At 40.2% G+C, this 13118-nt stretch overlaps 1 protein-coding gene across 1 annotated transcript; it reads right to left on the bottom strand.

Annotated features, from left to right (window-relative positions):
• Positions 1–1692: 1692 nt before the first annotated feature.
• LOC122972756 (myosin-6-like) lies at positions 1693–13118 on the bottom strand. The gene is made up of 38 exons (XM_044340067.1): positions 13069–13118; positions 12555–12766; positions 12301–12444; positions 12053–12209; positions 11910–11937; positions 10625–10730; positions 10447–10539; positions 10161–10224; positions 9900–9998; positions 9699–9802; positions 9479–9617; positions 9235–9353; positions 8996–9145; positions 8708–8878; positions 8296–8605; positions 8119–8192; positions 7745–7950; positions 7521–7644; positions 7286–7422; positions 6942–7197; positions 6611–6853; positions 6352–6528; positions 6116–6261; positions 5927–6017; positions 5453–5842; positions 5042–5168; positions 4842–4960; positions 4555–4751; positions 4204–4387; positions 3906–4071; positions 3687–3811; positions 3265–3573; positions 2966–3169; positions 2586–2882; positions 2389–2493; positions 2194–2289; positions 1960–2094; positions 1693–1809 (listed from the first exon to the last, which is right to left on the bottom strand). The coding sequence occupies exons 2-38, from the start codon at positions 12756–12758 to the stop codon at positions 1789–1791; spliced, it is 5817 nt and encodes a 1938-aa protein (XP_044196002.1). The 5' UTR covers positions 12759–12766; positions 13069–13118; the 3' UTR covers positions 1693–1788.

Raw genomic sequence — 13118 nt, 5'->3', positions numbered from 1 at the left:
AACTCAAACGCATGCTGTCCACCTGAGTGGACATGTGAAAAACTCCTTGAAAAATGCCTAAAGGGGAATAAAAACACTTAGGAAAAAAATCCTAACTGAGGTTATCATAATTCATGCATAAAAGAGTTAAAGTCCATATTAAAGGGCTGCAATAGGCTATTTGCATGTGACATGTGACAGCAGTATTAGCTTTCACTTTACAATAAACAGCCTTTTCTGTCCTTCTCATGGGGAGTTGCAGCACTGGGTATGGTCATGGTGAGGTGATTGTTTTGTGCATGCTTGTGCTTTGCAAGGTACGTTGCAGGTGCGGTTGTTCAAAGTGAAACAAAAGAGGTTACCAGACAAGAAGAACTGCATTGGAATCTTAATATTATCAAACCTCTGAAATTATATAATAAGGTAAGTGAAAAATAGATTGGGGGTTTTGCTGTTGAGATAAAATCAGAAAACTGGTCACTTTTTTGTTTTTGTATTTTATTTATTACCTGTTTTCTGCAGTCAAACACTGCAGTAATATAATTTCAACATATAATCATTTTATCTTTAGTCTGCCCTTAATCCACTGTATTACTGAGTAATTACACTATAATACTTTGTGGTATCATAAACCTAATCCAAGTATTGGATTTATTACACAGTAAGAAATATATGATAATGTAATAATTCAGTTTGACTTTACAAATTTACTTTATTTTCACAAATTTGTTCCCCTCCATTTTTTATCCCTTCAAACCCTATTAGCCACTATACTTGACTGACTTGCTTCTCCTTCAGATAAGAGATATATAAAAAAAGAAACATGACTTCATAAAGTTACCACAAAACCTAAAGTAAATCTTTAGAGAGGAAAAATCAATCAGGATTTTTTGATTCTCCTTCTTTCCATTATTATTTGTTTTCGTTTATTAATCCATTCACAATAAATTTATTCCTATGATTGGAGACTTCGACCATCCAGTGGTCATCTGCTGCTTTACAGTATGTCAGACAGCACTGCCCCCTAATGGTTTCAGTAAGGAAGATAATGAAGAACAGAGGATATACAAGTGATATACAAGATAATTATTCTGATATATTTTGTTATGTCTGCTGTCACCTTTTTTATTGTCTCTTTTCATGGTATTAGAATACTAATGTATTCTGAGTAGAAAAATGATATGTAGTTTCACGTGCACCACATTTAAATCCTATGTTTGCAGTATGAGAAATAATACTAATGTTATTAACACCTCACCAGCAGGGACAGCTGATAGGCCTTTAGTCCTTTAGAGTAAAACACTGTGAGCAACTTTTTCTAATAAGTCTTAACTGTGTTCCTATCCATGTGCAGCTGTTTTGAGCTTAAGCTTGTTGTTGGTGCTCATTCTCAGCTGTGCAGTCAGCTGCTCAAGCTACCAGCCCAGCTGTGCAGGGCATTATCTTTCAGAAACAGGGAGCAAAGGTTGAAGTTCTTCTGCTCTTGTCATATTGAAACATGAAAAGTATCTCAGATTTAATTTAGTCATGTGGCTACTGTTGTGCTGCATGAGTCTTAACTTACAGTTATTACCACACAGTGCCAGCTTCTGCTTTCTTTGTGGTGTCGGCTATATTTCGCTTTTTGGTCCGTTTAACACTTTTTGAAATCTTTGCAGGTCTTTCCAGGTTTTAATGTGTAAAATACAGGAAACATGATCATAGTGGTGCATTTCAAACTCATTTATTCTCTATTCCATGTTACATGGAGAGTAAATAAACTGAGGTACTATATTTAAAACTATATTCATGAAGATCCAGTTAGAGGCTTCACTCTTCATCGTGTGATTTCTGTACAAAGAGAAAATGTGAGATAATCAGTCATTTTATTGCTGCAAAATCATTAAAGCTAAATACTTTGCATTGCATGGCATCTCTGTGCAAGGGCGCATTAAAAAATATTATTAATTAAATTTCGCACCATTTTTCATGATTACTTACCTTAGAACCAGAGTCACGGCTCTTAGCTCTCATCTTGTTGACCTGGGACTCTGCAATGTCAGCCCTCTCCTCTGCTTCCTCAAGCTCATGCTGTACCTTGCGCAACTTGCCCAGATGTGCATTGGACTGTTCCTCCTAAAAAATCAAAATTAGTGTATAAGTGTGGCTGTAGGTCAGGGCTGATTCATAAGGCAACTATATTTTAGTGAATTAAGGTGCAGTGTTTCAGCTTACAGCCTCCTCTGCAGTCCGCTTATAGGATTTGACTTTCATTTGCAGTTTATCCACCAGGTCCTGCAGGCGGGTCATATTCTTCTTGTCCTCCTCTGTCTGTTAAATTAATACACAATATATATTTGCTTGTTAAAGAATAACCTCTCATCTTTTGGTGAATGTTCATCACAGTGTCATTGTGCTTATAGAGTATACCTGGTAGGTGAGCTCTTTGATGCGTCTCTCGTACTTCCGTATTCCTTTCACAGAGTCACTGCTTTTCCTCTGCTCCATATCCACCTCATTTTCCAACTCTCGCACCTTGAAAAGAAAAATTACGGATGCAGCTTTTATAAGTTTGTTAGAGACTGAGAATTATGTATTGTATCTCAGTGGAAATAAGAAGTATTTACCCTGGCCTCCAGCTTCTGGACCTGCTTCTTGCCACCTTTCATGGCTATTTGCTCAGCTTCATCCAGACGGTGCTGCAGGTCTTTGATGGTTTGCTCCATATTCTTCTTCATGCGCTCCAGGTGAGCGCTGGTGTCCTGCTCCTTCTTCAGCTCCTCTGCCATCATGGCAGCATCAGTAATGGCCTTCTTTGCCTTCTCTTCAGCATTTCTGCACTCCTGCACGGCCTCCTCCACCTCATTCTGAAGCTGGCATGTGTCTCCCTCCAGCTTCTTCTTCTGGTTCAGCAGGCTGGTGTTCTGCAGAGATCATCATAGAAGATTCATTAGTATGCAATATTAACAGCATTAATAGCATATAGTGGGTACAGCTTTAGACATACCTGGGAGTGCAGCAGCTGAACTCTCTCACTGACATCCAGCAGTTCCTGCTCAGCCAGTTTACGACCTCTCTCAGTCTGCTCCACCAGAGACCTCAGCTCATCCAGTTCAGCCTGCAGCAGGTTGCTACGTCTCTCCACAATGGCGATGTTCTCTTTCAGATCATCACCGTTACGGAGAGCTTCATCCAGCTGCAGCTGGGAGTCCTGTCAAGAAAGATAATCAAATTTTTTAACTAATGAAAAGGACAAAGAAAACCATCCACAATCATGCTATCATCCACAATAAGACTCTGTACTACCTTCAGATGAGTGTGGACTCCCTTGAGCTGCTTCTGAGCCTCTGCTGCCTGCCTGTTGGCCTGGCTCAGCTGGATCTCCATCTCATTGAGATCTCCCTCCATCTTCTTCTTCAGCCTGAGAGCCTCGTTTCTGCTGCGAGTCTCAGCCTCCAGGGAGCTCTGCAGAGTGTCCAACACTCTTTGATGGTTACGTTTGGACTGCTCCATCTCCTCGTCCTTCTCTGCCAGTTTGCGCTCAATGTCAGCCTTCACCTGATTGAACTCAAGCTGAACTCGGAGGATCTTACCTTCCTCATGCTCAAGGGAACCCTATTAAGAAACAGCAAATCATTTGATTTCTTTTAACGCATTTTGGCTTAAATACTTTTTTTTAAAGAATCGAAAACAGGCATATAGATAAGAAGACATTCAACATTTTTCACCTCAGCTTCCTCCAGAGCAGTTTGTATCTCAGCCTTCTCCTGCTCCAGCTGTTTACGGATCTTCTCCAGCTCATGGATGCTCTTCCCTCCCTCACCAAGTTGCTCAGTCAGGTCAGAAATTTCCTCTGTTTGGGCATATTCATTCATATTTTACCCTTTCTTCTCCCTATTTATGTTAAATGATAGATCGTTTAAATCGTTTTAATATTGTATTCCTACCTTGGAGATTCTTGTTTTCTCGTTTCATGGTCTCCAGATGATCCAGAGATTCTTCATAAGAGTTCTTCAGTTTGAAGAGCTCAGTGCTGAGAGAACGAGCCTCTTTCTGGGCGCCTTCCAGCTCTGTCTGGGACTCCTCATACTTCTGCTTCCACTCAGCAAGGACCTGGTTAAATTGTACATTAAATTATGTTATAAACCTTACAAATACCTAGAAGTCTTGATAAATTCAGACCTTTATCCTATACTAAAATATAATTATCTGGATTTTGATTCTTTTATTTTCATGTATCATTACCTTGTCAAAGTTTCTCTGTTTCTTGTCTAAGGCCGCAGCAGCAGCATTTGATCTCTCCACATCCACCATGAGATCCTCAATCTCACCCTGAAGCCTGTGTTTGGTTTTCTCCAGGGAGGAACATTTAGCGTTAGCAGCTTCAACAGCTTCCTCTGCATCCTGCAAGCGTTGGGCGAGCTTTTTCCTAACAGCAAAAAATGAAAATATCAATTAATTATCTTACAGACAAAATGGGAATATCATGGCAAGATTTCTTGCTTGTCTCAAGATGGGTCTTGTGGACGAAGGTAATATAACTTTCCTAAATCAGTGGAAGTTTAGTTCTGTTGTTATAACTGACTGTATCCTTACTTTGCTTCTTCCAGCTCCTCAGTCCTCTGGATGGCATCAGTTTCGTACTTTGTTCTCCACTGAGCCACTTCAGAGTTGGCCTTAGACATGCCGCGTTGGAGCTCAGCTTTGGCCTCCTGCTCCTCCTCAAACTGCTCTCTCAGCAAATCACAGTCATGGCGAGAGGACTGCACTGCATGGGCAAGTGCGTTCTTGGCCTGAAAGGTGATGACACAAGCTATGATGAACATATTGTCAAATTAACCCAAAGTCTAACTGGATACTGCATTTATATTCATTTAAGATACCTTGACTTCCTCCTCTAGCTGTCTCTTGAGGTCTTCAATCTGCTGAGTGTAAGACTGCTTCCCTCTGGTCAGCTGGGAGACCAAAGAGTCCTTCTCCTCCAGCTGTCTGGAAAGCTCACCTTTTGTTAAGAAAGACTGAAATGATCCTCCCATTTTAAATGTTATATATTCAATTTCAAAGATTTAAAGATGTGTCCTACCATTCTCAGTTTGAAGCTTTGCTTTCTGCATGGTAAAATCATTGATGACGCGTTGGCTTTCATCAGTTTTAGTCCTCAGTTCACTCGTTTGATCTTCAAGAGTGCGACACATTTTCTCCAGGTTTGTCTGAAAATAAGATGCATTTGCTTTGTAAGGCTTTGAGCTTAATGCTGGATTCATCATGCTAACAAGCTAACAGTGATAATGGTAATGTGTTCATCTTTATCAGGTATAATTTTATCATCTTCACTCTCTTACTTATGTGTGTTAGCATGGTAATATTAGCTCTAAACACATTGCCATCCTATGAAGGCATCGGTAAAAATCTGCAGGAAATAGGAAACCATAGGATCAAACTAGCTTCAGCATAGCATACTTTTTAGCCTTCAGGGTTTGTTGGTCATACTCACTTTGGACTTGGAAATCTGCTCCATATTGGAGACCACGTCATCCAGCTCCAGTCTGAGCTCGCTCTTCTCTTTCTCCAGCTTCTGTTTGACTCTTTGCAGGTTGTCAATCTGCTCTCCCAGGTCAGCCACGCTGTCTGCGTTCTTCTTTCTCAGTGCAGCAGCAGTGGCTTCATGCTGCAGAGTGGCCTCTTCGAGGTCTCTGCGCATCTTCTGAAACTCAGACTCCCTCTTCTTGTTCATCTCAATCTGGGCAGCAGTGGCTCCTCCAGCCTCCTCCAGCCTCTCACTGATCTCCTCCAGCTCTCTGGACAAGTCGGCCCTCTGTTTCTCCACCTTGGCTCGGGCAGCTCGCTCTGCCTCCAGTTCTTCCTCCAGCTCTTCAATGCGGGCCTTGACGAATTGATCAGAGGATTGTAAATTTTAAGTAGGAATTCACATAATGAAGAGATAACAAGTTGCAGTTTGTGCAGTTACCTGTAACTCCTTCAGTTTTTTCTGTAGTTGAGCACCCATGGCCTGTTCGTCCTCAATCTTACTCAGTTGCTGGCTGATTTCAAAGTCTTTCCTACATTTAAATGATCAAATGGTTCACCTTAGTAATCAGTTGTTGTAGCATGATAGGTACTGTGCTTGGGATTTTCTTTATAAAACATTTTAGCCTACTTTTTGAGTTTTTCCTCCAGCTGCTGCTTGTCATTTTCCAGATCCATTACATTTTCTTGGGTCAACTTCAAGTCCCCCTCCAGTTTTCTCTTGGCTCTTTCCAGATCCATCCTCACTTTCTTCTCTTGTTCCAATGATCCTTCAAGCTAACAAACAAAACATTCCACACATTTACTCCATAACATTTGTCTCCACTACTTGAAATTTAGTCCGAAATAACATTTAAGTATACTCACATCATCGACTTGCTGCTCCAGTTTGGTTTTGGCCTTGGTCAGAGTGTTGACTTTGTCCTCCTCACTCTGCAGATCGTCCAGCGTTTGCTGATGAGCCTCCTGAAGAGCTTTCTTCTCTTTAGTCAGCTTGGCAATGATTTCATCCAAAGCTGCCATTTCTTCAGTCAGGTTTTTAACCTATAGTAAATTATTATTTAGTTAGCACACCGGTTCTGGTCCAAAATATGTTCTATCAAAACAAGTCAAAATAATTTATTACCTTGTTCTCAGTGGCATGCTTTTCTTTTTCCACTTTAGCCAGAGTCAACTCCAGATCATCAATATCTTTCTTGAGTTCTGAGCACTCGTCCTCTAGCTTCCTCTTCTTGGCAGTCAGCTCTGCATTCATTTCCTCTTCATCTTCTAGTCTCTCTGTCAGCTCTTTGGATTTGGCCTCGAGCTGGATCTTACTTTTGATCAGACCCTCACAGCGCTCCTCTGCATCAATAAGATTATCTTGTTCCTACAGATGGTCCAAAAAACAATATTGTAAATCGTTACACTAGAATAAATCTGTGTAATGTTTGGGTAAAGTGAAAGGCTTATCTTACAGATTGGACTTGGAGCTGCAGGTCGTTCTTCTCTTGGATAAGGGTGACCATTTTTTCCTCCAGCTCTTTCCTGCGGGCTTCAGATTTAGCGTAAGCCTCTTTGAGTTTTGTGAACTCCTCCTTCATGTTTGCCATCTCCTTCTCAGTCTCTGCTGTTTTCAGCAAAGGTTTGATCTTGAAGTACATCTTCATCCAGGGCCAATTTTTGACACCCATGAAGGCGCGCACATTCCACTGGATCACCAGTAAGGCATCCCTGGGAGTGATAATCAATTTATGACTAAAATGTACATTTTTGCCTCTCAATATGTGTGGATAAAATTCATCAATGACTGTATTCCAACCTGCGCTCAACAATTTTCTGGAACTCAATTCTGGCGAGTAATCCTCTGGCTCTTGATTGAATTCCAGTGATGATGAGAGCGAGACGATCATCTCTCATCTCCTCAAGAAGACCCAGCAGACCAGCTTTAAAGAACACCTAGTATTGACAGAAACTTTTTTAACTTCCCCCAAGAAAAAGGACTAATTTCATCATTCAACCCTATTCATGTTAGTTTATGTAGACACAGAACCAACCTTTGTGTGTCCCAGCCTGTACTGCTCATGGTCGATATCCAGAGAGCCCAGCAGTTTTTCTGCTGCTTTCTTGTTGTCCATGAACTGCCCCTCAGGGATAGCATTGGGATTGAGGATACGGTATCTGAAATGGGGACAAATGTACCTAATCTATGAGAACATTTTTACCATGATGCAGTTCTAGATGTAGAAAGATTGTTTTATTACTTTTGCGTTTAGAGTACCTTTGTTTGAAGTCTCCATACTGGATCCTGTTAGGGAATCCCTTCCTGCAGATCCTGATACCTTCCAGCACACCATTACAGCGCAGCTGATGCATGACCAGAGGATTCTCCATCGCCCCAGGAGTCTTGGTCTCATTAGGGATGATGCAGCGGACAAAGTGGGGGTGAGTTGACCTGAGGTTGGTCATCAGTTTGTTCAGATTCTCCTGTAAATGTAGACAATAAATGATATGGGTTCCATGAACCAAAAACAAGGATATAAATTTGTGTATTTTGAGCTGTGTCTCTTGTACGGTTCACAGTTTATGTATTCTAGAGTTAATCTCTTTCCAAAAGAGGGGAATATGGATTTTAAAGACACAATTTAAATTCACCCTGTGCAGTGCAGACACGGTCTGGAAGGAAGAACCCTTCTTCTTTCCTCCCTTTCCTTTTCCACCGTCCTGGGCTGTGTGGAAGTTATAGACATACACGTGTAATTGTCATTTTCTGAATAATTGATATTCTGTATAATCATGGAAAATCAATGACAATGGTCCAAGATCCTTTACCTGAATCTGCACCAGCATACCCAGCGAACAGCATAGACAGTAACTTCAGGGTGGACTTCTGGAAGAGTCCCACCACAGTCTCATTCAGTGGATCCTTGTTCTTCTCCAGCCAGTTAGTGATGTTGTAATCAACAACACCAGCATAGTGAGCCAGGGAGAAATGAGCCTCTGGTTTCCCCTTAACAATCCTTGGCTTCTGGAAGTTGGGACTTTTACCCAGATGGTTGTCATACAGTTTGGCTTTAAATGTTTGATCGCTGGCTTTGGGGAACATGCACTCCTCTTCAAGGATGGACATGATGCCCATGGGCTAAAGGAAAATAGACATAGTATAGTATAGTATAGTATAGTATAGTATAGTATGGTAGACAATAATAGAATTTCTATGATCTGCAAGTTTGAAAACACCAACCTTCTCAATGAGTTCAATGCAGGCTGCCAAGTCCATACCAAAGTCAATGAACTCCCACACGATGCCCTCTTTCTTGTACTCCTCTTGCTCCAGCACAAACATGTGGTGGTTGAAGAACTGCTGCAGCTTCTCATTAGTGTAGTTGATGCACAGTTGTTCAAAGGTGTTGAACTGTACATTTGATGAAATGTTTGAGAGAGAAGGTAATAGTTTTCCTGTTTCATTGTATATTCTTTCAAAAATACAGTTGATTTTATGCAATGTGGTTATTTAATCTCTGACACTCACATCAAAGATCTCAAATCCAGCAATGTCCAGCACACCAATGAAGTACTGGCGGGGTTGCTTGGTTTCCAGAGATTGGTTGATTCTCACCACCATCCACAAGAACATTTTCTCGTACACCGACTTGGACAGTGCACCAATAGAGTAGTACACCTACACAATATTGCATAAAGTAGTTTGGTTTAACATTTATTTTCTAAACACCCACAAGCTTTAAATGCAGCACTGCTTTTCAAACTCACCTGCTGCACACTCTGACCCTTGGTGACCCACTCATTGCCTACTTTCACTCTTGGGTGACACAGGCCTTTGATGAGGTCAGCAGAATTCAAGCCCATCAGATATGCAACTTTGTCCGTATCTGTAGAAGGATTTTGTTTAGAGGAAGAATTTACTATATTGTTTTGTGGTAAACAGGCATGATTTGGTGACACTCACACTCTTTTTAAGAAAATAAAACTGTCTTTTATTGTCCTAATTCTTTACCCTCTGTGCCATCAGGCTCTGCCTGCTCCTCCCTCTGCTTCTGTTTGAACTTCATGTTTCCAAAATGCATGATGGCACCAGTCAACTTGTAAATGCCATTCTTCTCCTCTTGGATGAAGCCCAGGACATCAAAAGCTTCCTTAAATGACCAAATTAAAATTTAGTTAATCATGCAAATATATGCATGGAGAAATTTTAACAACCACTCTGTTTAACGTACATCAGTAGCCATCAGCTCTTCACCATCATTGATGGAAGCTACAGTTGTCTCTCCTTGGGAGATGTAGCTGTAGTCATAGGGGTTGTTCGTGATTAACAGCATTTCTGTCCAAAAAAAAAAAAAAAACAGTACAGAGATTCAGTATGTGTCTACAGTGTTTCTTCGGGGTCAAATATATTCTATGTTTTGATCAGCACCCACCCAGCAGCTCTGGTTTCTGTTGGGACAGAATCTGATAGAAGATGTGGTAGTCTCTCTCAGCCTTGAGCTGATAAGTCACACGAGACTTCTCCAGCAGATCTGAAAATCATCACCACATTTTGTACTTTATCATACAGCCTCTCAGGTGCTTTGTTAAAACACAGTAACCTGCCGACCTTGGGTTAATGAATAAGTCATGAAGTGGTGTGTGAATATTTCTCATGACCTACAGTATAGAAGTATATGTCACAAACTACTTACATGTCTCAATATCAGCAGAGGCCAATTTTCCACTCACCCCAAAGTGGATTCGAATGAATTTACCCTTTGAGAGACAAGAAAAGGACAATTATATTGAATCATTAACTGCTACTTTAAAATAATATCTCTGCTGTTATAGTGCCCCAAATACCCTAATTTCATCCAAACTCACTGTTTATGTTTTGAAATTCAACTGTGAACTGTGCTGTGATTCAAGAGTAACATCAGGGGTGTTACTGAGCACAGTAGCCAAATCAAAGTGTTCATCTTTAACAGGGACACTTACAAATCTGGAGGAGTTGTCATTTCTGATGGTCTTGGCATTTCCAAAAGCCTCCAGAGCAGGGTTAGCCTGGATGATTTGATCCTCCAGGGTGCCCTGTGGATTTAATGGATGCAAAATATAAGCCCAAAAATTAAAAATGCCATTTATAATATTTATTATAATATACACATAATCCAACCTTTTTCTCCTGAGAAGCATCCTTCTTGCCAGCAACAGCTGCAATGCTGGCAAAGTACTGGATGACTCTCTTGGTGTTCACAGTCTTTCCTGCTCCAGATTCTCCGCTGGGGATGAAAACCACTGAACATGTAAACTGAATAACAAGACATTTCGTGACCTTAGAATTATAAGGTTCTATCTGACATTTTTGGCAAAAATTAGTTATTCACATGGAACTATTCTTTGACAAGTTATTAACATTTTGTGTAGTTTTATTTTTTGTTTTCTCCATTATTGGGCCTAAAATTTGAGAAAAGAAAAGGTTTGATCTCAAAAATCATTCTCAAACTTGGTGCTTCAAGGTTCCATCTGTAAAGCACCAATCAGTGCTCGGAATGTAGTGTGGAGGACCAATCAGGTTTCGCCTCTTTACCACGTTACCTCACTGCTATGTGACTGGGGTTAAAGGAGCTGAGAAGATTATGAAATGTTGCTCAGTCTTACGTTTTAAGACCTCCAAATTGATCATTTTATCAAAATAATTATGTATGAGCTGATGCAAACATCAACAGAGTTGAGTTTTTTGTGTCTGTTTAACATTATAATTTGAGTCCTGCAGCAAACACAGTAATAACAGTAAGTTAAAATAAGTAAATTTGGGAGCAGAAAAAGACAAGAAAGGTACTGAAATGAAGAACTAGAGCAAGGAGAAGAAATAGCAAATGAATGGAGGAACATTTTAAATTATTTTTTCTTATTGTCTTGAATTTTGTTGTTGGTAAAACTGTATGAACTGTATTATCAGTTAAGATCTGTCAGGAAAAAACCCAATGTAGTTGTGTCCAAATTTAAAACATGCAGCTAAATTGTTGTCTGTGCCCAAATATTGTAAATCATAACTCCCCTCAGTAGTTCATACATTGTTTTTGGGTATTAAAACAAAGTAACACTAATCTGTCTACTTTTTTTGGGATCATCCCTTTCTATGACGCCTCAGCAGATAGAAACTTATAATCCCAAACAAAAAATGAGTTCTCAGTTAGAAAGTTCTATCTGAAAATCACCTGATCATAAAAAAACTCATTTAAAAATGTGATAGGATTTTGATATTAAAGTACATTAAAGGTGTTATTTTGACTAATAAAAGAGAACTGTACTGTATGTCAGTTTTGCTAACTAGGATGTCAAAACTTTAAACCTCAATAACTCAAAACCACTCAAAATTCAGATTGAACCTCATAATCAATTTGTAAAATCAGTGCTCTTCAGAAAAGAAACAGATATGATTTCTATGAATTACTTACGTAATAAGGATAGACTGGTTTTCTCTGTCTGCAAGATTGAAGACAATGTTCAGTGTCAGGGCGATATTTCTTTGAACATTTGCATGGTGTCAGAGAGAACAGTACAGTTTCCAAATGCAAAGTGGACATTGAGGTGAACATACCTGCCAGCATGTACTGGTAGGCGTTGTCAGAGATAGAGTAGATGTGAGGAGGAGCTTCAGTCCTCTTCTTTCCTCTGTAGGCATTGACCACTGACTGATCGTACACTGGCAGCCACTTGTAGGGGTTGACAGTCACACAGAACAGCCCTGAGTAGGTCTGTGGACAAAGACACATAAAAGTTGTCCTTGTTAATGGTAATAAGGTTTCTGACACTGGAGAGATCAGAAGATTTGTGGTCATTACTCACGTAGATCATCCATGCTGCATAACGCTCTTTGAGGTTAAACAGCACAGCAGGTTCATGGAGGAAGGTGAACATCGCCATGTCCTCAATTTTATCAAACTTTGGCGGGTTCTGAGGGTGGATGTCTTCCTCCTTATGGGTTGTAGTCTGTAAGGGTTTAAAACAGGAAAGTCAGATAAGTATAAGCTAATCACTTTGTTTGCTGTGACATCACTACCTTCCCTTCACTACACAGTACATGTAGTTGTCTGACTTACTTTCCCAAACTCAGTCTCAACGGTGACTTTGCCGCCATCCCTGCTGGTGATTGTGGCTTTAACGTACTCCACCTCAGGGTCGGGTACAAAACACATCCTCTTCATGTCGAAGGGTCGAGTCTGGGCCTCCAGCCGCTCCTTGTCTGTCTTTCTCAGATAGGTAGCGGCTGACCCAAACTCCGCCATTATGGCATCACCCGACATCTTGAAAGCTGTGAACCAAAGATGTGGATTTTCATTACATGGTAGGAGTGGCACTTGTATTGCTTAATAGGGAATATGTTGTAAGTTTATGATTTAATGTATTTCTATACATAGAAAATATATATGGAAATATATGGAACATTACAAGAATTATTGTAGTTAAGTAACTGGAGTCTCCTATAAACTATTGTAACCACTACTTTACAATGCATATCAGCTTTCTTTGATTTTTTGAAATATAATTAAGTAAGCTTATATTCTCACAGAGGTTCATTTTGTTATAAAAAATGAACAGGATGGAGATAATTACCTTTTTACTCTTCCTCTCCCCGCAGATTGATTTGATGTTGTGGGTCTCTG

The sequence above is a fragment of the Thunnus albacares genome, chromosome 21, assembly GCF_914725855.1.
Source record: "Thunnus albacares chromosome 21, fThuAlb1.1, whole genome shotgun sequence".
NCBI lineage: Eukaryota > Metazoa > Chordata > Actinopteri > Scombriformes > Scombridae > Thunnus > Thunnus albacares.
The sequence above is the reverse complement of the archived record's forward strand: the minus strand, read 5'-3'. Positions and strand labels throughout refer to the sequence as shown.